This window comes from Benincasa hispida, chromosome 4, assembly GCF_027475165.1.
Source record: "Benincasa hispida cultivar pf3 chromosome 4, pf3_genome.v1.1, whole genome shotgun sequence".
Classification (NCBI taxonomy): Eukaryota; Viridiplantae; Streptophyta; class Magnoliopsida; order Cucurbitales; family Cucurbitaceae; genus Benincasa; species Benincasa hispida.
In genome coordinates this window covers 49,008,445-49,034,532 of record NC_143481.1, presented here as the reverse complement: position 1 = coordinate 49,034,532, position 26,088 = coordinate 49,008,445, and the positions used below count along the sequence as shown (strand labels likewise).

Sequence of the window (26,088 nt, the reverse complement as noted above, 5' to 3'; positions counted from 1 at the left end):
AAATCCCTGTTCGAAAAATCTCCGTTCAACAAAACACCGTCGAACACCAGAGAAGTAATCACCATTGAAATGGAGTTTAGAGTTTAAAGAAATCACCATTGTATTGTGTTTAGGTATTATTGATTTAGGGCTCCATCGTGAAAATTGTCAAATCATTCGTACACTGACGAACAATCACATCAAACCAGGGAATTTCAAGCGAGAGCGAGAGTGTTTAATCAAACGAGAGCGAGACTTACCTCATGAGGCTGTTGTAAGGGAAATTTATGTAATTTGTATGGCGATAATATCAGCAGAGGGTCAATTAACATTATTTTTAAAAAATTGGTCATTTGACATTTTGGACCCAAAAAATGGGTCATCTGTACAAATTTTCCAATAATGTTGAATGATGTGGTAGTTTGAAGCAATTATTATTGGATCATCTTCTTCTTGCAGGTATGTAGAATTTAAAACTTTGATCAATACCCCATTTGTTATTTGATTATTTCAATACTCTTCTTTGGACTATATTAATGTTTAGAATAATGGTAATGTTTGGTTAGACAGATCTATGGTGTGTTGAAATAAGCATTGAATTTTATTATATTTAGATCTCTTTTGCTTTTTTTCTTTCTTTTTTTTTTTTCGTGATCAATTGGAGCCACTTACTTTGAATTAGATAATTTGTCACTTTCATTAGCTATTATTAGTTAATAATTACCCATTAACTATACTATCCTGCAGTCACGATAATCATAGCTTATAATTACTTATTGTTTATGATTTCTATTGAGTTGTCATGATGTATATATATATATTAGTTGTTGTAATGATTTCTATGGATCATTTTCCATTAAAAGTGTTGTTGATTTTCCTTACATGGTTTGTCGCTAAAGATGGAAATATTCAAACGAAATGTGTTGCCGACATGTCTTGTATCCGTTTGGTGTGCTTTTTAGTTGCTTGAAGTTCTAGTGTTGCTTTTAGAGGGCTTTTTAATTGCTTGAAGCTAAGCTCCAACTTATGAAAGAATTTGGTATCTTCTACGTTTTTAATAGTAAACATCCAATGCTTTTGTTTCTTCCACAGAACAAGAGCTAGTATAATATTGTCTTCACTCGGTTAGCGTCAGTGGAGCTACACACTGGAATTACCATTTTATGCATCCAGACAAAAATAAGCATCAAATTCAAAACCGTCCCTTCATCTAAGTTTCATTCTTCTTGTCAGACGTTATGAAATTAAGCTAAATGAGCAGATATGTGAAATTGCCCGCCCATAACTTTGGCCCTTGCCCTGTGCAACCCTCAACATGCTTGAAATTGCATTTTTCATAAGTGTTGATATACTAGTGATGCACTTAATATATGTAAAATATATTTTTGATGGCTAATGATATACTATGAGATATCAATTTTGTACTTAAAAAGAATTTTGAATAAGTATTGATATACTATTTAAGATATCAATTGTATAAATGATATATTATCAATGCACAACTTGTATACGAAATTTGACTAATGTGAGAAATATAAAGTATAATGAATATATTATTGGGACACAAATGAGGGCAAAATTGAATGATAATAATAATAATAACAACATTATTATTAATAATAATAATAATAATAATAATAATAATAATAATAATAATAATAATAATAATAATAATAATAACCTTGTTGCATTTACAAATCTAGAAGATGATGGCCAGATTTGCAACTATTCTCTTCTCTTTTATTTTTTTTTTCCAACCCAGGGTGATAGTACAATTTCATATCAATTGAGCTATACTTCTGTATGTACGTACGTGTATAGGTGGGTGGGAGGATCAACCCTCAAATCTCAAGGTTGATAATACAAGTTCATGTAGTTGAGCTATGCTCATCTGTGTGTATATAAAGAAAGAGAATAATACTTAAGTACATTCCGGGCATCACCCATTTTTTCCATCTCACTCCATTACACACATAGAAATATAATTAAAATATTTCAAAAAAATAAGAAGAATTTGCCATATGGCAAATTGTGATTGGACAATTTGGTGGGATGCACAAAAATAGGTGTTGTCAATGCACCAAGTATTTTTCATATATATATTTTAAATTAAACAATAGGCTAAATTATATTTTAAAAAATGCCTCTGAACTTTACAATTTATGTCAAAAATGCCCATGAAATTTCAAAAGTTTCAAAAATACCCTTAAACTTCCAAAATGAGTTCAAAAATACCCTTGTCATCAATTTTGGATAGAAATCATTAAATTTTTGTTTAAAAAAACCCTGAACTTTCAGAAGTTTCAAAAATACGCTTAAACTTTAAAAAAAATGTTTAAAAAAATACTCTTCCTGTTATATGAACATAAACTATTAATATCATCTTACCTTTATGTTTTCCATTTTTTTCTCACTTCTTGAATACACTCCTACTCCCTTTTTGTTAACTATTTGACACTTGTTTATCCAAAATAAATAAATAAATAAAATTACACATTTAATTAAGGTATATGAACTATAATAAAAAAGAAAGATAATAAATAAAGTACCAAATGATTTTAAGACTAATATATTTTAACAAAATTGTACGATAGTAATTGTGTGTTTATTCAACTATTTATTGTTTTGGTATATTTTTAGAAGGAGATTTTGATTTTGGAATTTTGTGAAAATTTATGGGATTCTCTGGAATTTTGGGTTTTAACTTAAAGCTTTGGTTTTTATTTAAGTTGTTGAGAAAATTGGTGTAAGCTAAAAATTGAAAAATTAAGAGAATGAGATTATATCTATGAAAAAATGAGGATATTTATATAATTTATTTTTAAATTGGTTTTTTTCTTAAGAAAACTTCAAACAAATTAATCACCTTATTAATGGTAGGATCATTTTTTTAACTTTTTGTTTTAATTTTTAAAGTTATTTTTCTCACGAGTAATTAACGGTTTCTGTTCAAATACTAATGGAATGGCAGAGGTACCTTTTAACATTTGTAAGAGTAAAAGTTGGTATTTTTTAAACAAAAGTTTAACAATTTCCATCCAAAACTAATCAAAAGGATATTTTTTAACTTTTTTTTTAATTTAATATTATTAAAATATTTTTTAAACTTTTGAAATTTCAACGATATTTTTGAAGCAAAATGTAAAGTTTGATGGACATGGTTTATAATTTAGCCAAAACAATATATCTGAAATTATTGGACGGATCCGTTTGTCGTTATCGCTATACACTCATACATACTCCCGAATACGAATCACCCACGTTGTTCCTTATGATTCGAATTTATCGTCTTCTTGCCTTTTACCAATTGGAAGAAAATCTCCCCTCCGGGCCCCTCCCATTTTCCCTCCGCACTGGGCGGAAATAATACCACACACGCCGTCCTCCGCCCCTATTCCGCCGGAAAATTGCGGACATTCTAATAAACTTCCGACCAAAAATGGTTATGTGGGTATTCGGATACGGCTCTCTTATTTGGAAAACTGGCTTCCCTTTTGACGAAAAATTACCCGGCTGTATCAAAGGCTACCGCCGTGTCTTCTATCAAGGTCCCCATTTCTCTCTGTATTTTTCGTTTCTTCTGTATATTTTCCACTCTGATTTGTGCGATTTTTTGTTACTAGGAAGTACTGATCATAGAGGAACTCCTGAGTTTCCTGGAAGAACTGTCACATTGGAGGCTGCGGAAGGGGAAGTTTGTGTGTGTTCTTTAAATTCCCACTTTGATTTTTCTGCTTAAACCCTCTTTTGGTAATGGACTGGGATTCTTGGAGTTTGATGTTATTGTTTTCAAACATCGAAAGAAGATGGGAGTATTCCCAATAATCTACACCTTTTGGATTTATCTGGAATGTTTTTAATTCGGAGTGTTTGACTGTCTGCTCATTTGAAAACCATTTCGTTTTTTGGTTTTTGATTTTTGAAATTTAAGTCCATAAATACTTCTTCTACCTCTAAATTTCTTATTTTGTTATATACTTTCTACCTACCAAAACGGCATTGGAAGGCCCAGCTTGTTGAATCATTGTAAGAAATTGAGATGAAATAGGCTTAATTTTCAAAAATCAAAGACGAAAGACCAACTAGTTACTAAAAGGGCTTAATAATGTGCATTGTGAGATAGTGTTATTCAGCTTTTCTGGGTTTAAAGTTCTTATATCCCACTACTGGAACTTTAGCTGCTACTGATTAGATTTTTTTTTTTTCCTTGTTCAAGTAAAACTGCCATAGAAAAATGATGGGTTATCTAATTATGGTTTGGCCTCTGTCTTTCTTTTGTGTTCTTCCATTTTTCATCTAATGAAAATTCTGCGTTGTGTGTTATGTGCTGGAGGCTTCATCTTTTTGGAAAAGTTGGAGAGCGTTAATATCTTTTCCCCTTTAATTACTGGAATACTTCATAGAATCAATGCAAGTTGCTCATCTTTTGGATGCGAAGTTGATGACTGGCCGATATGCTATACTTTACATTCTAGTTTATTTGGAGAAAATGAGCTTTGGAGTTTATGGAAGGCATTGTAAATATTTTAGGCACAAGATGAATAATATTTGGATTACTTGATACCCTTTCGACCCAGCTTAGAATTTGGTAGAGTTTGGGATGCTATGCTTGAAGATATTCTTCAAGTTCTCTTACAACTAGCCTTGGAGTGGGGGAAGCCTCCTCAAGAATTAGTGTGGTGGGTCATGAGCATAATTCAGGAAGAGGGATTCCTCGATACTCTAGTTAAAATAAAATAGAATAAAAAGTAGCCCTCACAAGGGATGGCTTGGGGTGGGCATGAGCGCCCCCAAATATAGGGGAGCAAAGCTCCAGCTCCCAGTTATCGAAAAAATAAAATAAAAAGTACTACCATGTTATGTTAATGTATTTTAAAAGGTATAAGGCGGCTTAAAGCCTTCTCCTCTCGAAGAGGTAAGGCATAAGCCTTGAGGTGGTATGGAGTGTTAGCCTCAAATAGTGAATTAAAAACATTTTACAAATCTTAAATTGGTATGAAGAAGTTTGCCAAATATGATGGTCATATAAAAGTGTAAAAAGAAAATTCATCCCCACAATTTTCACTTAATCAAAATTTTTAAAGGATATCTTTATTATCACTACTACTATTATTATTAATAGGATTGATTTATACTAAAAAATTTTGCTTTTAATGTTTTTAAAGTAGTTCTAGTTCAAATTATCACAACTTAACCTCTAATATTTTTTTAAGATTTAGGCAAGTCATAACTATTTTATTAATCATTAGACGACCCAGTGTATTTTCACAAAGACGTAAACCTTTGTTATGAGAGGTGTAAGCCTCTTATGGTTCAACAAAAATGTAAATCTCAATGCTAAAATTTAGAGTCTTGCTTCAAGGCAAGCCTCAAGGTTTAAGCCTCACTAGCTATAGACATTTTATGAGAAGTCTGCTTTGGATCCTCCTTTCAAATCAAAATTATCAAAGTTAAGCTAATTCATTCCCATTTTGTGGTCATAGTGGGGTGTTGCTTACAAGATCACCAAAAAGGAGGATAAAGAAACTGCACTAAATGTAAGTTATCTTTGAACTTTTGACTTTCTAGATGATTTCCTCTCTTTTTGACTGTGTCTGGCTCATGTTTATGTTATATAGTAGTTTTCATCTATGCTTGCATTTTCCACATGGCTAGATTGTATTATCAATCTATTCTTTTGTCATTGATCCATCTGCATTGATTATTCAATTGTTCACAAACTTCTTTTATGTACGGCAAAAACTAATTCTTGATTATGTTTATTCTGTTGTTGTCACATGTTCCCTTAGCATTTGGAAGTGAGGGAGAAACAATATGATAGAAAAGAATATGTGGATTTTTTCACCGTAAGTCTCAATTCTTCCAAGTCCAAAGCATCTTTATCATTCTTGGTTTACTTGCTCCTGTTAGCGACCTTGTTGAAAGCTACTTAATTTTTCAGGATCCCATGGCTACCACCCCTATTGTTTCTGGAGTAATGGTGTAAGTAGCAGCATTCAGTAATAATTACATTCGATTTTTTATTTAAATTAATGTATTTTTTTCATTTATTTCCTTCTGGATAAAAGTATTAGTGTTGTGAGTTCTATGTCACAGGTATATTGCATCCCCAGACAAGAAGCTAAACAAGAATTACCTTGGCCCTGCATCTATCGAGGAGATTGCCAAGTATGTATTCGATGTCGATGATATCGATATGATATTTATACTTCACATTCATTGAGATTAAAAGGCCAGTAGAATTGTTAATAGTATCACCTAGATTAATTGACCATTATGGGATGATCTAGTGGCTAAGTAATTAGTAAAAGATCTAGAAAGCACAGGTTCAAGTCACAGTTGCCACATATCTAAAATTTAATATTTTACGAGTTTTTTAAATAATCAAATGTAGCTAGTTAGGTGGTTGTCTCATAAGAATAGTTGGGAGACATACAAGTTGATTTGAACACTAATTGATATCACCTTATCGTAGAATTTGAAGATCGATGAGACTGATTCCTTTGTGTTCTATTTGATATCATATTCATAAGTTGATCTTCCTAGTGAGCTCAATTAGTTTCCATTAATTATTTACCTTGCACTTTCTATATATCTAAAAAGAACCCATCATCAAGAGAAATTACAAGCCAGGAGAATGAACATATTGGCAATGGATTATATGGATAGACATTCCCTTTTGACTGACAAAAAAGAGTTCAGATCAAACTAGGTTTTGGCATAAGGTGGAAGGATCAGTTAAAAGTTCAAACCAATTCCCTAACAGAGCCTGAAAGATAGTGATGATTTTAGATTAAAACAATACACAGCATAAGAACAAAAGGGTTGTTTTAGGGAATGTAGAAACATAAATTTGAAAATAAGTACTTCAATATAAATAGTTGTATTTCATGTTTCTAAATGTGTATGGTAACAAATACAAAAGATGAATTCTAATTTAAACCATTATTAAAAATATGTTTAATACTAAAATATAAATCATAAAACTAGTTGTAATTATCTATTAAATAATAGCTAACAATAAACAATTATGAATTTATTTATTAATAAGGTTAAAAAATTGTATAATTATTATTTTATAATATTATACAATTTATTATACATCACATAATACATATTCTAATTTTAAAAAAATGAATTGAATTTATAACATGACTTTAAACTATTTTAATCTTTATTTAACATAAATTTGCACTTTAAAATTTAAAATTCAAAGTCTAGATACAATGAAAATATAAAAATGATGTTTTCAAAATTTACATTTTTTATCACAGAATCCAAAAACAATTATAAGAAAGAATTCTGGTTGTTTACCTAATAAATATTTACTAAACTTGGTGAATTTGAAAACATAAAAAAGAATCCGAATTGCCAACTAAAACATATCCTAATTTTTCGCATTACATCGTCTCTATAGACAGGTGGTTTGTGCGGAAGGGCCCTCAGGACCAAACAAGGACTACATTTTTCAACTTGAAAAGTCTCTTCTTCAGTTTGGTAAGTCCCTTGTACTGTTATAAAAGATTGAATTCTTATCCAACTTGCTATCATCTCTTATTCTGTGGTTAAATGTCCTATTCTCTGCTTAGGATGGGAAGATAAACATGTAATGGATCTAGCAAATGAAGTCAGAAGGCTTCTTTCAGATGGTAAACAGACTGCTGCTTAGCGTCCAACCTCGACGAAAAGCTTTCGCAAGCTCGATAAATCTGTAGATAACTTGAGGCTCTGGAATAATTGATAGCCTAACTCTGATACTTCATCACATCAGAAGATGGTTAGATGCATCTTTATTCAATTATTGCTGTCTCCAATGGCAAGTAAAGGTGGAAATTTTCGGAATTTTAATTGTACCTGAGATTTTTTTTGTCTAAAACGTTGAATTATCAAGTTAAAAACTTGACACCATCCAACGAGCATATAAACTTTAACATCTAAGGAATGTCTTTTTTAATGTCAAGAGGTTATGAGGGCATTGCATGTTCAACTAATTTGAAATGAAGGATAAATCAAAATTATATAAGTGTTCTTTTATTTCGTCTTTATCATGAAGAGTAAATATTGTACAATAATACTACGTCCAATCTCCTAGATATAGCTCTAACATCGCTGACTACAAGCTCTCCAATAAAACTGAAAAGAAAAGGGAACTACATAGAGAACAAGTTTACACTGGATCGTTTCTACGTTGATCGAGGATCAGCTATACTAATCTTGGATGCTCTTTCCGGATTCAATCACTGTCTTCATTGTCATCTGTTATAAGAAAAACCACATCAAAAGCCCGGAATAACAGTCAACCAAGAAGCAGAATCAATCAATCACCAAATCAGATTTTAAAAACAATCAAAAGCTTCTTTTCAAAAATGTGATATATAAAACCAGCATGTAAATTTTAAAAAGTCAATGGTTTGTTACCCTCGTTGAATTCTTCACCTTGGCTTCCATCAACATTGCCATTATCCTCTTCCTCGCCATCCTCTTCTTCTTCGTCGTCGTCGTCTTCTTCGTCTTCATCCTCCTCTTCCTCCTCCTCAGTATCATCACCATCATCACCATCACCGTCAGTTTTAACTGGTATTTTCGGTTTTGGAGGTGGTGTAGCATAACTGGTTGCGGATCTCCTACGTGAACTTGAGACAATATTACTTAAGTCGATGCCTTCAAGTTCTTTGGCCCTTTCCTTCTTCTTTTTGACTTCCTTAATTTCTGATCACCAGAAAATGTGCATGAGTTTAATTGTGAACAATGAAATAACAATGAAAAGCTATAGCTGCTGACTATTATCTGTGCTAGTATGTTGACTAATACAGCAAGCCACGCAGGGTAGAGCTGACAACCCAAAAATGTCCCATCAAAGAACATATTAACAAATAAATCTAACTTCTATTCCATAGCTTTTTCCTGTATGAAACTAATTTCATTGAACAAGAGAAATTACGTGGAAGTGAGGCCCAAGAAGTAAGATTATAATCTTGTTTTTTCCCCCACATCTAATAGTACCCCACCCCATTCTTTTGTTCACCTTTTTCAGTGGGATTAGCAGACAATCCTTCTCTGGATAGTATCCCCTCCAACTCCTTTATAAGTTGTGATTCACGTTTGCTTTCAGGTGCCTGCTTGACTTTCTTATAAATCGATGGAGGAACACTGTAAGAGAGATTATTGATCTTAATACCTCACACATCGACTCAGAAGTTAAGCATGTAATTGGTAAGGACTAGAAACAAAACCTCATCCCACACGATTTGATAACCGATTTCAAGTGTTCCACATGCTTGCCATAGACGGGAGTTGAAACTTCCTTCTGTGAGGTTTGAAAAAATCACCCGAAAGTCAATTTGTTAACTATCAGATATAAGGGAGGAGAAAATAGATCTAACCTTCACAGGTCTTTCATGGGATGATTCAGACTGGCCATCTTCAGAGACATTTTCACCACCTTCATCATTATCCTCCTCTGATGTATGCTGGACATGCTTGCTTTGCTTCTTGGCAGAGAGTGTCTCTTTTGTAGACCTTTTTCGCTTTTTTGTTTCGTTAGAGTTCGGTATTCTTCCTTTAGTTGCATTTTTCTTTCCAGGCTTTACTTCATCATTTTCCTCCTCACTATCCTCCTCACTACTGCTCCCTTCAGTAGAATGAGAGCTTTCCTTGCTTACCTTTTTCGGAGTTTTCAAACGCTTTTCATTAGAAACTTGTTCAGCAGCTTCACAAGAAGTCAATATCTGATTTTAATATTAATAAGAAAAAATATCAGTATGGTTGACATTATAACCTAGAAAAATCGATACTCGACAGGATTGACTCACCTCCTCTACTTGTTGGCTTATAAACTTCTTACAACTGTCGAGAGCATTTTTAGTAAGTTTAAGGTCATCCTCCAGAAGGCGGCGAACTCCAGCCATAGTAACTTTCCTGAATAAACATGTTTTTATTATTTATTTTTACCTATTAAAGGGATTCAAGGACCGGAAGAGCATCTATGCAAATAACATTAAAACAAATAGACGGTGATAATCCAAGGGTCTATGACTTTATGAGTACTTGATTAGCATTTATGATAACCATCCTTGAAAGTTGAAACAATTACTCTTTTCAATTCCACAATGTTTTTTGTGAACCAGAAGTAAAACAATACATTAGGAATTTCTATAAAGAAAATTTTTACGGCCCCATTATGATGTTCTTCCAGACCAATTTTGTGCTTTAAATAACTTACTCCGAATTAGCTTTAAGTAACAAAAATTCATAGCATTAAGATGATCCATAATGGAGAAAATAATAATAACTTACTCCGAATTAGCTTTAAGATAAGAAGTTCTTTTTCTAATAGCTTTTGCAATTATACTCTCACTAGGAATATCTTTGTCATCTTTGTCTTTGATTCCTTTGATTCCATCAGATTCAACATTTTTTGTGTTACGTGGTATGAGAAGGCCCATAACTGGAGAGTCTTCCATTTTTTCCTCATCTTCCGAGCAAGGTTCCTTTACACCTTTTTTGGACTGATGCCCTTCAAGTGGCTCAGCCGCTTCTTCTTTATTTACACTTTTTCTCCCAGTCTCCTCAGATTTCTTGGATACATTATCTTCCCAATCAGCTTCAAAGCACTAGGATACAGAAGAAAATAAGAAAACTCAATTCAAGAATGATGCAAGGTGACAAACTAAATTTTCTTCCGAGTGCTCAAATAACTGGAAATTAGAATAACATTGTGATCAAGAAATTTAAAACTCTGAATCTCAAAAGGCACCTCAGAAAGTACTTGGAGCAAATTACTTCAATTATGACCATATTCCTTTGATAAGAAATGAACGTCGTTGAAGTATATATTAAATAGTTACAAAAGGAGCCACCAAGGCTTAAGTTACAAAGAGAGACCTGAGTTCATGTTTCAACCTAAGACTATAATTGCAGAATAAGATAGAGACAGAGAGAGTACACCAAGCAAAGGCCAAAAAATGAGTAATGTCCCACACTGCACCTAATCTCACCCTCCTCTCTCCAAAGTTCTAGAATTTTTCTCATTCCACATCTTTCCAAGTGTGGCCTTTCGTAGCATCTACCCAAACGATAGGCTTGAGTTGGATGCTACACGTCAATTGTTCTACATTCAGATTCAGGCACATGGAAGCAACAGGAAACCCCAATAGAGTTCAGCAAACTTACTCAATTACAACATAGATAGAAGATTCACATGTTGAGTAACATGCTAGTGACAAGACTGGTGTAAGATATCATGTTCATAAGTTTTCGAGGTGGATACCCATGAAGAGTTTGAATGATCAAGAAGCAGATGAATGGGCCAACTTGACAAAGTTGATGATCCAATATTCATGCCAAAAAAATATAGGTTCCTTCTGTGATTAATGAGTCATTAGTCTGGATTAATAAGGTGATGTCATGATATGTATCTAACGTTTTCATTGGCGAAGGGAGGGATCATCCTAATACTTTATCAATCAACCTACAAGAGCACATTTCTTAGGTCTACATTCTTATTATACATCTTTGTCAACTTGACTTCAGCTTCTAATAAACAGTGAATTTACAAAAGAAAAGATGAAACCCACTTTTTCCTTGAGTCTCTTCTACTCTTTCAATTGTCATTTTTCTTTAAAATATAAGAACTTATCAGATGTCACCACATATATCAAAAATAAAAATGACCGAACATGATATAATTGAGCAGAAGGCATAACAGAAATAGGATGCCACCTCCAAAAAGAGCAAGATGTCACATACAGAGAGAAGAAAACATTACCTTCACCAAACACTGCTTGACAAGTCTTTTGTGCACATCTAAAGTATACATCTCCATACACAAGTCCTTTTCTAACAATCTTCTAACCCCCTCAAAAGTTAAAGAGCTGTAACCAAAAAGAGACAAATAAATAGAAGATTGGATAAAGGTATCAATGTTTTTCATTATTCTTGTAAATAAGATTTATAAGATAATAAAGTAATAAACAACATTTCTTGTAGCTGAAAAAACTTATAATGAGGCGAAGCTTCCAGTTATGCTGCTGCCAGTAACTAGTAAGGTCATACACACATACTTTCACATCATCCAAACTTTTTAACCAGTCTCTAAATAATGGTGGTTAACAATTTCGTAAAATGTTGATAGGAATGGTGTTAGAGGAATGTTAGGGGTATATTAGTAATTGGTTATGGAGTTTTAGGGGGGAGGAAAATGAAGGTAAGCAATATTTTGGTGAATGATTTAGGGCTTGAGAGTTATCTCAAGATTGGGAGGATCTAAGTACCTCGAACACTTGGTTTATCTTGTATTTCTATTACGTATATATCTCAATATATCTAGGTTCTATCAATTGGTATCAGAGCAGTGAGTCTTAGGCATGGTAGGAAAGATGGAAAGCAGAGTAGCAATGCTGGAAGAGAAGGTGTTGGAGTTGGAAGAGAGGCAAGTGACATTGGAGTCAAAGATGAATCTGCAATCCAGAGAGGTTAGTAAGGGGCAGTCGAGGCTCAAAGAGAAGCTTGATTTTTTGTCAAATCAGTTGAATTTGGTTTTGTATCGCCAGGAGATTTGGATGGACGGTGATTGAGACGCTTTCATCGGAGCATGACCGATGAAGAGAGGAATTATGGAATCAGCTATGAAGCACAGATACTTCATGTGAGGCAAAGAATCAGTAACAGAACGTACCGGATACCGATACTTCCAGATACTTCCCAGATACGTATCTGACACGCGATTTGACATATCTATATTTTCATATACTTTTCAGATACATATTTGACACGTGATTTGACGTATCTATTTCTATGCGTATTTTCTTTTTTTAAGAAAAAAAAAAAGACAAGTAACTCATCTAATCTTTCCCAATCTAAAATTAGGCAATCTATTTAAAAAGCTCACTACTCGAGTCCAAAACTAAAAGAAAAAATAAATAAATAATGGACCAAACCCTAGACTAGAATCATATAATCTCCATCTTCACATTTGAATCCCCACAAAGTCCACCAAAATATAAACCATTTGGATATCTTCAACAATTCAATGAAGAAGTTTTTCGTTATCTTCATACTTCTCCCTCTAATCTTCTTTTTCTTCTTTGTAATATGAGCCACTTTTCTATGGCATTTTATTATCTATTGTATTTTAACATCTTAGATGTTGCTTTTTTTGTATTGTATTTCAGTGTTTGTATTCTATTTTGTGCTATTGTTATTAACTTGTATGCTAAATTTATCTATATCCTATATTTTCTTAAAGAAAAAAAATGTATCTTCAACGTATCAGTATCCTCATTTATTAGAAATATATATATTAAAAAAATATATAAAAAAATGATGTATCCTTAAACGTATTTGTATCTTAATTTTTTAGAAATTGACGAATCGCCGTATCCAATCGTATCCGTATCGTGTAGCCGTATCTGTATATGTGCTTCATAGGGAATCAGATTCTATGAAATCAAGGAAAAATATGATGAAAACTAATTTTGTGCAAAAAATTGCACAATCAAGCGTCGAGGAAGAGAAAAACGCTCAACCAATGAGGGAGGAGAAAGAACGAAGCCTCTGAATCATCATGTGGAAAAAAAATTAAGAAAAAAGGGAGAACAAGGCCGAATAGAAGCAAAAGCAAAGAGACGAGCGAAAGAAAGACACTCGCACGTTGAAAAAGAAAAAAATGCACGAGTGGAGGAGAAAACAACAAAAGAAAGACATGGAACCGGCAGAAAATTGTGGAGACAGAGGGAAGAGGAAGCGGCGAAAATCAGCAAGGTTGGAGATGAAATTTTGTGGTTGCAAGTTCCGTGAAGAGAGAGTGAAAAGATTGGAGAGGGGCAACCATGGAGAAAGAAACCTCTAAGGAAGGCTAGCAATGGTTGCTTGTATAGCCAGAGATGAAACGGGTGAAGAAAAGGTTGTGGCACAAAGAAGCAGAGGAAGTTGGCCGCATGGGAGAAAGAAGACGCCGGCAGTTCATGGGCTGGGATGGCGAAGAGTCGGCAGATTGAATCGTTGTTGCCTACGCTGAAAGGAGTTAATGGGAGGTCAATGAGAGTGGAAGCATTGGTTATGACCGTCAAGGCCATGCTACGACGATCGGAGGTGCTAGAAACGGCAGAAGAAGCTGAGCCACGGTGACCCAAGAAGAAAGCTTTGGAAGGGGTGAATTGCATGAAGAGATGGGAAACCACGTTGCTGCCCACGTGAAGTGTCAAAAGGCAGGACTGATTGTTGGAAAAAAAAATGCAGTTTTCATTTTTGTGGGAATTATGGGCTTGAATTGCTTGAAGAAGCCCATTTCGATTTGGGCAAGTCTGCAAATGATATTGCACATCTTTTCTTGTTCAAGTGGAGCAATGGGCTGCTTAATGGGCTACAGCCGAGGGAATTAGTTGAAGCCCAAATGATCTCCCAAGCTGGAGGGAAGAAATCTTTTTCCAAGATTGAAGAGCAAGTTGTTGGGATTCTATTTAGTTAAAAGAAAAAGTGTTAATTTTTGTTTGGTACCCACACCATGAGGACAAGGTGTGTTTTAGGGGCCGGTAATGATAGGAATTGTATTAGAGGAATGTTAGGGGTATATTAGTAATTAGTTAAGAGAGTTTGTTAGGGAAGTTGGTTATAAATAAAGGGGAGGGAAATGAAGAAGGTAAGCAATATTTTGGTGAATGATTATGATTTAAGGTTTGAGACTTGAGAGTTATCTCAAGATTGGGAGGGTCCAAGTACCTCAAACACTTGGTTTATCTTGTATCTCCGTTATCGTTTATATTTCAATATATCCAAGTTCTATCAGATTTTTATATAAGGACATGTATCTTGAGCACCATAATAATCTCCCACCATTGTGTGTGATATGAACAGCTCATACAAGTTAAAAGGAAAGTGCGAAAAATTTCAAATGCAGGAAGCAGAGCAACATCCTTGTGTCTTATCCTTGAAATAAAGACACCATCTTCTGAAGGTATATTTAAAAGGGAAAAAAAAAAAGTTCATTCAAATCCACCCGCATTGTTGATAATTCTACACGACTTGCAGTCGAGACAATTGCTCTATACCAGATGTTCAAATTCCAGCTGGTTTTAGATCTATGGCACAAAAATACTTGTCAAGGGCACAAAATGCGCAAGTGCACAAAGAACAAAAAGTCAGTCCAAATCTTGTTTGGGAGACAGTTCAAACATGTTTTGTGCTTATGAGAAAATAGAAAAGTGAAATTATGTTTGGTAGCTGATTTTAAAACCCCTCTCTTGCTTTCTTAGATGACCTGTTTTCGAGTCATTGGTGGCTTTAAGAAACAGTTGAATATGATTCTGTCAATTCATGGGGTTGTGACTTGTGAAAGGTGATGTGAAAGACAAGTAGTTTATTGTTATTGTCAAGTAGAGCTCAATGAAGTAATCTCTACCTCCTAAAAATTGTAGGTTCAAGTACCTACACTGAACTTGCAATCTAATACTACAGGAAAAACTTAATTTTTATGAGCCGCCCATCCATGGTTATTAAAATTAGTTTTGAAAACAAAATTCCACAACTGATGTGAAATTGGATTCCAAACCAACTACCAGTGACGAGAAATTATTTAGGAGACCACCACAACATTGCTAGCAGTTAAGAATTGTTGAATGTATGAGAGACAAACTACAAAGATATCACGAATTGAGTATCTAGTGGTTATTAGAGGGCATCCAAGATGTTAGTAAAAGGTAGCCAAATTGTGAAGGCCTAATTCAATGAGTTTTCCCCAGTGAGAATGAAAGAAAATGAGATGGAACAATATAATTATGCCAATTCAAAAATTAATAATCACAAACAAATGTAAAGGTTCTGTTGCTACACACGTGCATCTACATGCAAGAAAGTGACGTGAACGTTATTCTTGTCTTGTGTTTAGACACGAACCTACAATTTGATATCAAACACTAAAAGCCGCTTAATACAACCGCCCAAACATTTAACCTTACCTAAGAATGGAAGGAGATATAAAATTCACCTCTCTTTTACAGATTTCCATGCCCAAAAGAAACCCTAGAACCACCGTGAACTTAGAGACAAGAAACTCAGCTGACGGTATAGGTTCGAAAACTTGCATATCTCCCAAAACGTACGTACACATAAGTTAAACTAAATGAGGAACATGTTACAAATATGAACAAAAAATAACCTAGAGGTGGTCTAATAAGCATTCTCGCAGGTGCAGGATAAACATTACAGCATCATTAACAGCAATTAAAAACGAAACCACCAAAAATGACAGAGAAGAGAAATTCCTCGCAAAAAACACAAGCTTCAGAAGCCCACATATACGAGTTACGGTCAGGGAAAATGAGGAGAAAGTGAAAGAGAGAGAAGCTCACTCGGCTTCTTCCTTGAAGTAAGAGACGCGAGAGCGCATAGCGTTATAAATCTTCGTCTCTATATCAACAGCTACATCCATGGCTTTGTCGTTCGAGGCATCCTTGTCCTGTAATTCCTCCGCCATTTTGCTGTTCTACGACTCGCACCGATTGTTGTGAGAAGGAAGAAACTATGGGCTCTGGACTGATGGTGTGTTGGGACTTTCGAAGAATGACTGCTCGAAAGGGAAAAAAAACAAGGGGGGTGGGGGGGGGTGTTGGGGGGAGAGAGTTTTGATATAGTGCGGGTGCTCGTACAGAATGAAGATCTTGCGAAATTTTAATCTCAATCTCTGTCGTCCGTTTGTATGAAATGAGAAGATTTTGAAAATTGTTGACTCTCTGGAAGCCACGTCATATGTTGGTCTAATGAACGAACGATTGCGGTGAAATTGAACCGGTTGGACCGGTTCGGTCGTTTTTTTGGATGGATTATGGGAATTTGATGGGCTATTTACGTAAATACACTGTTCCCGTCACTGCCAAGTGCCAATTGATCGCTTATGAAAATTAGCACTTTTTCGAAATAAATAATTGAATTTGAATGACATTTTAAATTAGAAAATTAATTTTAAAAAATTCTCTCTTATTTCATTTTCATTTTCTCTGCTCTCTCCACATTCCTTCCCTCTTCTTCGAATCAAATAAGATGATGATTAATATAGTAAAAGCAAAGAGTCCAGTTTTATTTTATTGTTTAGCCTAAATATTATTTTGGGTGTTGTTGGACCAAAGGATATAATCTACGTAAAATAACAGCAAAAGTAATAAAGTTGAGAATATAACAAAATTTGGACTAAAAATAGCACTCTAGTTCATGTCATGTTAGATATATTTAAATAATAATACATATAATTAAAATATTAATTATATATGCGGATTAATATTTTATCACGTTAGGTTGTTTTATTAGATTGGATCCTATTATGTGTTATTTAGGGTTTAATGTGGCTATGATTTCCAATATACCAAAACAATATGCACGAAGTCTTTCTTGAACCTATCTAGAGATAGATCCCACTAAGAGCATTTGGAGTTTTGGTTAAGGAAGACAATAGCCGTTTTATATCCATCATCAAATTTCAATGGAATCCGGTATGTTATTCTTGACAATTTGATATGAATGATCCTATGATTAATCTATTCAATATAGATTTAAAATATTTTTGCTAATAAGTGATATTAAAGCATGAGCTTCATGTTGGATTGTTGGTTTATGTTCGATTTCCATTGGCATTGTGGTTTAATTTTAATTTTTCGTTAGTATTTAAAGATTATTTTAAAAAATTGATTAAGAGAATGAAATTCCCGTTGCAGAGTGAACGAATCCGCAAAAGGAACCCACCGTCGCCTGGCGTTAGTCTGCGGACAATTTCGCCAATGGTAAGTTATTACTAATAAAGGGTTTTTTTTCATCGATGATATGCGAAAATCTCTCATCAACCATATATTTTTTTATTTGATTAGATTATGAACCTGTTCTTGCCAGCAGCAACCCCACTACCTTCTTTGTTGAGGTTCTGGGTGAATTTTAGTAAAGACTATTTGGTGTTCTTCTTCTATTATTTTGTACAATAATATTACTATGATACCGTGTCTTATGTTTTAGATTGAATTTGTCAAAATAATATATTACCGAAGTAACCTTTATTATCTAGATTAGTTTAATTATGAAATATAAGACGTGCATATTCATTAATATATGCGGATAATTATTGGCCCAAAGGAAGATGATTATTTGCCAAATTATGGGTATACATGTGGTAATGAGTATGTGACAATTATAAGGATTGTTCATGTGAAAAATAGTCAGTCCAAAGAAATGCTATTTTTGGACAAAGTTTATTGTCAATATTTTGATTAATACATTGGGAGTACCATTTACACTTAGTGTCCTTGTCCAAAGGCTAGACATCAATGTTGTGCTAGGCATCTTGTAAAAATGACCCACCACATATGTGAAATTATTTTGTCATATTTTAATTGTGAGTATATATTTTGTTATTTATTGTTTCAGTTGGTCTTACTCAAATATTTGAAAATTTGAGTTCAATCCCAAATTTGAATGGACTAAACTTCAAAATTTGGAAGGAAAGCCTAGAGATGCTTCTCGGGTGTATGGATTTGGACCTTGCATTAAGGACCGATAAACCTACTTCTAATGAGGAACATCCGAATACGGCTAATATAGAGAAGTGGGAATGATCAAATCGCATGTGTCTGATGATCATTAGGTACTCCATTTCGGAGTCCTTTCGTGGCTCTATCACGGAAAGTGAAAATGCCAATAAGTTCCTTACTCAAATTGAGAAATATTTTGCAAAAAATAAAAAATGGGAAGCAAGTAGTCTTTTGAGTTCTTTAACTTCCACGAGATATAAGGGCAATGGGAACATAAGAGAGTACATTATAGAAATGTCCGATCTCGCAGGTAAATTAAAGGCACTTGATATCGATAAATGAAAATTTACTCATACATCTAGTACTTATCTTTCTTCCTGCACAATTCACCCAATTTAAAATAAGCTATAATACTCATAAGGATAAATGGAGTATTAATGAGCTTATCTCACAATGTGTGCAAGAAGAAGAAATGACAGAAAGTGCTCATTTGGCAACTGACTCTCGTGATAAGAAGAAAATGAAATCTATAGGTGCTACAGAAGGGACATCTCAGTAGAATAAGAGCAAGAAATAGGTTACTGAAAATCCTTGTTTTTTCTGCAAAAAAAAAAAGTCACTTCAAGAAAGATTGTTCCAAGTACGACAAGTGGCGTGTAAAGAAGGGTAAACTTCCTACTTCGGTTTGTTCTAAAGTTAATTTAGCTTCTGTATCTACGGATACTTGATGCGTAGATTTTGGTGCTACTATTCGCATAAGTATATCGATGCAGGGTTGCTTGTAGAGCCAGTTGCTAAATGATGCTGAAAGATTCATTGATGTGGGCGATGACAAAGCAGTTCCAGTTGAAGCTATTGGGAATTTTAGATTACATTTAAAAACTTGTTATTTGGATTTGAATGAGATTTTTATTGTACCGTCATTTAGACGGAATTTAGTTTCTATTTTTAGTTTGGACAAATTTGGTTTTTCTTGTTCTTTTGGAAATAATAAAGTTAGTCTTTTTCAAGATTCCAAGATTATTGGTACCATTTCTTTACATGATAATCTATATATGCTTGATTCTTGTACTTTATTTAACAATATTATGTTATCTAATTCATGTGGTACAAATTGTAAATTAAATGAGAATTCCGCTATGTTATGGCACAAGCGTTTAGGTCACATCTCTAAACAGAGAATTCAGAGACTTGTGTCAATTGGAATTCTCAGTTCCTTTTATTTAAGTAACTTTCACGTTTGTGTGGAATGTATTAAGGGAAAATATAATTAACATAAGAAAATTAGGTACCAATAGATGCTCAAACATCTTAGAACTAATACATACAAACATTTGTGGTCCATTTCCTATTGCTTCTTGGGAGCAACAATATTTTATTATGCTCATAGACATTCAAGATATAGATACCTATATTTAATTCATGAGAAGTCTCAATCTTTGGAAGTTTTCAAGTCTTTCGAAGCTGAAGTTGAACTTCATCTTGGAAAGAAAATTATGACTGTGAAATCGATCGTGGTGGTGAATACTATGGTAGATATGATGGATCATGTGAACAACTTTCAAGACCCTTTGCCAAATACCTAAAGAAATGTGAAATTGTCCCACAATACACTATGTCGAGCAAACCCAACATGAACGGAGTGGCGGAAAAGCGAAATAGAACAATTAATGATATGGTAAGAAGTATGATTAGTCATTCTCCTCTACCAAAATCCTTTGAAGGTGAGGCACTAAAGACTGCAACATATATCCTAAATATGGTACCTAGCAAAGCAGTAGCTAAAACCTCTATGAATTGTGGACATGAAAGAAGCCTAGTATTAGGCATCTTCACATCTGGGATTGTCTCGCTGAGACTAGACTTTACAAGCCTAACGAAAGAAAATTAGACTTGAGAACTATTAGCTGTTATTTTGTTGGGTATTCTAAGCGCTCTCTGGGGTTTCAAGTTTTATGATCTCACTTCTAAATCATTGTTTGAGATGGAAAATGCTAGAATCCTTGAGGATGTTAAGTTTAGGGAGAAGACAACATAAGAAAAGTTGTCTTTGAAGAGTAATTAGTTTCTTTTTCTAATGTGGTTGTAAATGATGTTCAGGCTTTCTGACTTCACTATTGAACTAATTATAGAACAAGACAACATTGAAGTCCTTATTTTTTAACCTCAAGTTCAAACTCAACAACTTCAAGAAGTGTCACTAAGGAGATCCACTAGAGAGAGAATAAATGCAATTCCAGATGATTATATTGTATTTCTTCAAGAATATCAAGATGATATGGGCATAATGGAAGATGATCCAATCAACTTCCAACAAGCTCTATAAAGTTCTAACTCTTAAAAATGGATAAATGCAATAGAATAGGAAATAAAATCTATGAAAGAAAATGACGTTTGGGAACTTGGCGAATTGTCATCAGGAGTGAAACTCATAGGTTGTAAATGGATATTAAAAACCAAAAGGATTTGCATGGTAATATCGAAAGATATAAGGCTTGTATCATTACAAAGGGCTTTACTCAAAAGGAAGACATTGATTACAAACAGACTTTCTCTCTGGTTTCATTGAAAGACTCTTTCAGAGTAATCATGAAACCGGTAGCTCACTTTGATTTAGAACTACACTAGATGAATGTAAAAACTACGTTTCTCAATGGGAATATTAATGAGACGATTTATATGATGCAACCAGAAAACTTTTTTGTCTTGTAATCCAAAGTATATGGTGTGCAAATTTAAGAAAACCATCTATGGTCTCAAGCAAGCCTCTCATCAATGGTATCAAAAATTTCATGGAGTAATAATCTCCTTTGGTTTTGAAGTAAATATAGTGGAAGACTATGTATATCATAGGTTCAGTGGGAGTAAATCAATCTTTCTAGTGTTATATGTCGATGACATACTAATAGCAAGTAATGATGTAGGTTTATTGCATGAAACTAAGAGGTTTCTCAAAAAGAATTTTGAGATGAAGGATCTTGGTGACGCTTCTTTTTGTACTAGGAATTGAAATACTGCGAGATCGTTCTCAAGGTATTTTTAGATTGTCACAAAAGAACTACATTAAAAGTATTTTTGAGAGATTTGACATGAAAGATTGTGCACCAAGGGATACCCCGTCGCCTAAGTGATAAATTCCATTTAGGTCAATGCCCCATGACTGTACTCGAGATTGAGGAGATGCAGAAGGTTCCCTATGCATTGACTGTTGGAAGTCTAGTGTACGCTCAAGTATGTTTGTGTCTAGATATTGCATTCATAGTTAGAGTGTTAGGCAGATATTTGAGCAACTCGGGGATGGATCATTGGAAAGCAACCAAATGAGTTATGAGGTATTTACAAGAATAAAATATTATATGCTCACTTATCGAAGATCATAACCAAACAAGTTGTGGGTATTCTGATTCTGATTATGTTGATGTCAAAACACTTTTCCATCCACTTCAGGCTATATCTTCATGTTGGCTAGAGGAGTTGTATCATGAAGATGCGTTAAACAAACACTTATGACTTCTTCTACCATGGTTGCAAAGTTTATAGCATGTTATGAGGTATCCAATCATGGAATATGCTTATGAAATTTTGTCACTGGACTGCAGATAGTGGTTGGCATAGAAAGTCCACTAAAATTATTTTGTAACAATAAGTCGACATTAATGTATTCCAACAATAACAGAAGCAATACTAAGTCAAAACATGTAGACATGAAGTTTCTGGTTGTGAAAGAAATAGTTCAAAATGGTCAAATTTTGATAGAACATATAGGAGCAAACTCTATGATGGCAGATCCGTTGACTAAAGATTACCACCTAAAGTTTTTCATGAGCATGTTACTCACATGAATGTTAGTCACTTTTTTTATTCCATGGTTTAATGGGAGTTTGTTATTGATGATGCTTTTTTTTTTTTTTTTTTTTACCTTAATTTGTTTATTGTCTATATAGAATAAAGTTGATGGTTTATGTTTTATTAGCCGAACTTGTTTATCATGCATGTGGTTTAGCATAAAGTTTTGAAGAATGATCTCATTAAGGAATTTGGACCGGCTGGAAACAGGCATGATCTAGATTATTTTGCATGTAATTTTCATGTTATCCATCCATACTTGATCTATATCATTGAATGTATTGGGATTGGTGATTAAAAAAGGTTTAGTTATAAGGATGGTGATGAAAGTCACCTTGGTTCTATACTAATACAGGAGATGGATCATATTGAACTAAAGGGGAATTCTACTATTAAAATAACATGTTTATGCACACTTAGGTTTATGTGATTTAGTTACATTAAGTATACAGACATAGCCCAAGTGGGAGATTGTTAGACGTATTTAAATAATAATATGTATAATTAAAGTATGGGCTATGTATGTGAATTAATATTTTATCACATTGAGTTATTTTATTAAATTGGGACCTATTATGTGATCTAATTAATTACGGCCCTAGATTCCTAATTGATTATGAACTTAATGGGTAGAAACTCATTCTTAGTCAATTAGGATTTGGGAACCTTAATTGAATTAGTATATAAAGAGACCTTAGGGATATGGTCCTCAATATACCAAAACAATACGCACCAAGTCTTTCTTAAATCCCATCTAGAGAAAGATCCCACTAAGGATGTTCAGAGTTTTGGTTGAGGAAGACAATAACCACTTTATATCCATCATCAAATTTTCAATGGAATCTAGTATGTTATTCTTAATAATTTGGCATGAATGATCATAGGGTTAATCTATTCAGTATGGATTTAAAGTATTTTTACTAACATGTCAAACCCCAAATTTATATGTCGGTCGAAGACGACCTTAGTAAATTAGCTAAAGGGCCATGTCATACACATGCCTCTGCTCGAAGCATCATCCTAGGCTCATTTTAGGCTTAAGAGGAGATACTTGGCCTCGACCTGACCCTAGCAACGTCATTCGTGCATGGAGAATAAGAAATCAAACACTACCTCGACCTGAGGAAAAGGCAACCTTAAACTACCGGACAAACAAAGTGACATGAAGTTACGTGAGCAAAGCTAGCAGAACTGGTGGACTAAGATTCGTGGTGCAGATTGTGTCAAGGAGTTTGAGCCGAGGTCGAGGAGAGGAGGTCGACGCTGAGGAGCACTATCAGAGATTGAGGATTGAGTAGAGCCTCAAATGATAAGGAAACAGTTGAAACAGACTTTTTGAGCTTGATCGAGAAAAAGCGAAAAGTCAAGGTTAAGGCTAAGGCTCAAAATTATTAATGGAATATGAATTTATACAATCAAAATTTCATAGGGGGCTAACCGAGGCCGACCCTAAGAACATAAAGGTAAAATATTTTTACCATTTATATGCATCCAGTACACTATGCACATTTTGAAAAATGGACGAGGTTGAGGCTTAAGTTGAGTCCAAGGCTCAACCTAGTTGATAAAAGGTAAATTTGCATACCATAAAATTTACAAGAGACTAGACGAGGCTAACCCTAAGCACATGAGGGCCAGAAATATCTACCAACCTCAACCTAACATGTAGGTGGTTGTGTAAACCCTAAGTGTTTGAGGTCGAGGCTCAACCATAAGATGAAAAGTTGAGCTACTCGAGATTTAAAGGCAACACACAGATACATACTATCATCAAAGTACTCAAGAGCCTAAAAAGAATGAACGTCCATCATTTCAAAGTGATTTAAAGTTCAAATGATCTAAGGTTGAGGTGAAGAGCACCACCAAATAACCAAGGATCAACTAGAACCTCAAAAGATAGGATATAGTTGAAGACAAACATGCAAAGTTTGATCGAAGAAAAACCACCACTCAAGGCTAACCATCCTAGGTCGCGACGCGTCAGACCTGCCAAGGTTGACTATCAAGTTCCAGGCCAACACCATCTTAGGGTACTTTGCTTTTAATGATAAATTTTTTATTTTTGCATAATGATTGTTATTAATTTGGAACATATTATTTCCCTTTGAAAAAAGAGTATGTTTTTCTTTTTTCAGGTTATCAAACGTCATACTTAATCAAACATTTTCTGTAAATAAAATATTTCTTGAGTAGGAGACATTCTATCCTATCAAACAAAAAGCATATTCACAGGGATATGTTTCCCCATCAAACAAAAAACAAAAGTTACAAGGGATATGCTTCCCTATCAAACAAAAATTAGAAGTTACAAAAGATATACTTCCATCTTAAACAAAAAAGCAGTAATTTCATAAGACGACTTCAAATTTGATTGAGGGCTTCCAAGACAAATAAGTCACGATCAATTTCACCCAAGTATGATAAAAGGAAGCAATGAAAAACCACTGGACAAGTAAATGGGTAGCTGAGGTCGAGGAAAAAATTGACTCATTCTCTTTTAAGGGGTTACACATCATGCAATTGAGTTTTCTGGCCGCAACCTGATAGCTCATCCTTAACAAATAATGATGTAAACCCTAAACTTTTTTTTTCCTAAATGACCATGCTTAAGAAGTTACCATGTCATTGTCGTCTTAAAACAAGTTAGATAAATTAGCTTAATTTGTTAAAATTTGAAGTTAATAGATAAGTTAAAGGAGGAGAAATTGTCTAAGTGTTTAAGCCTTTAAAATGAATGAATTAGATTAAGGGTTGGAAAATATTCTAAGTATAGGAAATGGAACTCTCGGTTGAAAATGTATGATTTCAACACTTAGTGAAATTTTTTAAGAGTATTGAAGGAGAGGAAGCTATGCGTGGAAGGGCTTATGGCTTGGAGATTATGTGAGCAGACTAAGGTAAAGGCCTTGATAGGCAGATTGGAATGAGACTTGCATTGGCCTCATTAGAGGTTATTCAGCACTAGTATAGGCGGTCAGGTGTGTGGCCGAGCATCCAAGTGGATGCGTTGGACGATCATTTGACATAAGCGACCGAGCGTGTTATCGAGTGCTCAAGGCAAGGAACTAAAGGGGGCTGCTATGCATGCAGTGACACCAGTAACCGAGGGGACTTGCGTTGGTAAGGAGCATGACCCCTTATACGTTGAAGTGTTAAGAGAAGTTATTGTGCTAAGTTAAATTAGTGGACTAAGTGGCAGGACTATAGGCCAAGAAATAAGTTAGTGGCATGAGCTGTCAAGAGATTAAACAATGTTAGCATGCAAGAGGAGGTATAAAAGAGGCTTATTAAGAAGAGGTCGATTTTGCCAATTCTCTTGAGTTAAAGGAGAATTTCTGCAGCTAAGGTGAAGTTCCATCAATCAATTTAATGTTCTAGGGCTGCTGTGAAGAAATTCCCACGAATTGATGATGAAATCTTGAAGAAATTGAAGGTTGCTTTAAATTATGAATTTACTCGAGCAACTTGTGAAAATCTACAGATTTTTAGCTCTCTAGGAGGTGTTTGAAGCTCAAAATTTGAGGTAAGATATTTAAGAGGTTATGTAAGAAATTCATAGAACGAAAAATGGATTGTGAGTTATAAGCTTTGAAAGTTAAATATGAAAAATTTATGTTGATGAACAAGCAGACAACTGTAACGGTTGAACAAGCAAGCAGCTGGCCAAAGCAGAAAGGACGTGCATGCATTGGTGTCAGTGAATGTGTATGCGTGCATAAGCCAAGGCATGATTCTTTAAGTGTGCGGCAAAGGAAGT

At 34.2% G+C, this 26,088-nt stretch overlaps 2 protein-coding genes across 7 annotated transcripts; one reads left to right on the top strand and one right to left on the bottom strand.

The window, feature by feature from the left end:
- Positions 1 to 3,191: 3,191 nt before the first annotated feature.
- LOC120075407 (ChaC-like family protein) lies at positions 3,192 to 7,917 on the top strand. 5 transcript variants are annotated; one of them, XM_090312750.1, is made up of 8 exons: positions 3,192 to 3,527; positions 3,603 to 3,679; positions 5,463 to 5,516; positions 5,769 to 5,825; positions 5,921 to 5,961; positions 6,076 to 6,147; positions 7,401 to 7,476; positions 7,569 to 7,917. In XM_090312750.1, the coding sequence occupies exons 1-8, from the start codon at positions 3,419 to 3,421 to the stop codon at positions 7,587 to 7,589; spliced, it is 507 nt and encodes a 168-aa protein (XP_090168876.1). In that variant the 5' UTR covers positions 3,192 to 3,418; the 3' UTR covers positions 7,590 to 7,917. The 5 variants fall into 5 exon arrangements, with proteins under 5 accessions (XP_090168876.1, XP_038884711.1, XP_090168875.1 ...); XM_039028783.2 differs by having other exon boundaries at positions 7,397 to 7,476; XM_090312749.1 differs by having other exon boundaries at positions 6,054 to 6,147.
- Positions 7,918 to 7,984: 67 nt separating this feature from the next.
- LOC120075406 (translation initiation factor) lies at positions 7,985 to 16,638 on the bottom strand. 2 transcript variants are annotated; one of them, XM_039028781.2, is made up of 9 exons: positions 16,326 to 16,638; positions 11,747 to 11,852; positions 10,276 to 10,592; positions 9,792 to 9,897; positions 9,363 to 9,707; positions 9,213 to 9,286; positions 9,005 to 9,129; positions 8,398 to 8,688; positions 7,985 to 8,235 (listed from the first exon to the last, which is right to left on the bottom strand). In XM_039028781.2, the coding sequence occupies exons 1-9, from the start codon at positions 16,448 to 16,450 to the stop codon at positions 8,213 to 8,215; spliced, it is 1,512 nt and encodes a 503-aa protein (XP_038884709.1). In that variant the 5' UTR covers positions 16,451 to 16,638; the 3' UTR covers positions 7,985 to 8,212. The 2 variants fall into 2 exon arrangements, with proteins under 2 accessions (XP_038884709.1, XP_038884710.1); XM_039028782.2 differs by having other exon boundaries at positions 8,416 to 8,688.
- Between the last annotated feature and the right edge of the window lie 9,450 nt (positions 16,639 to 26,088).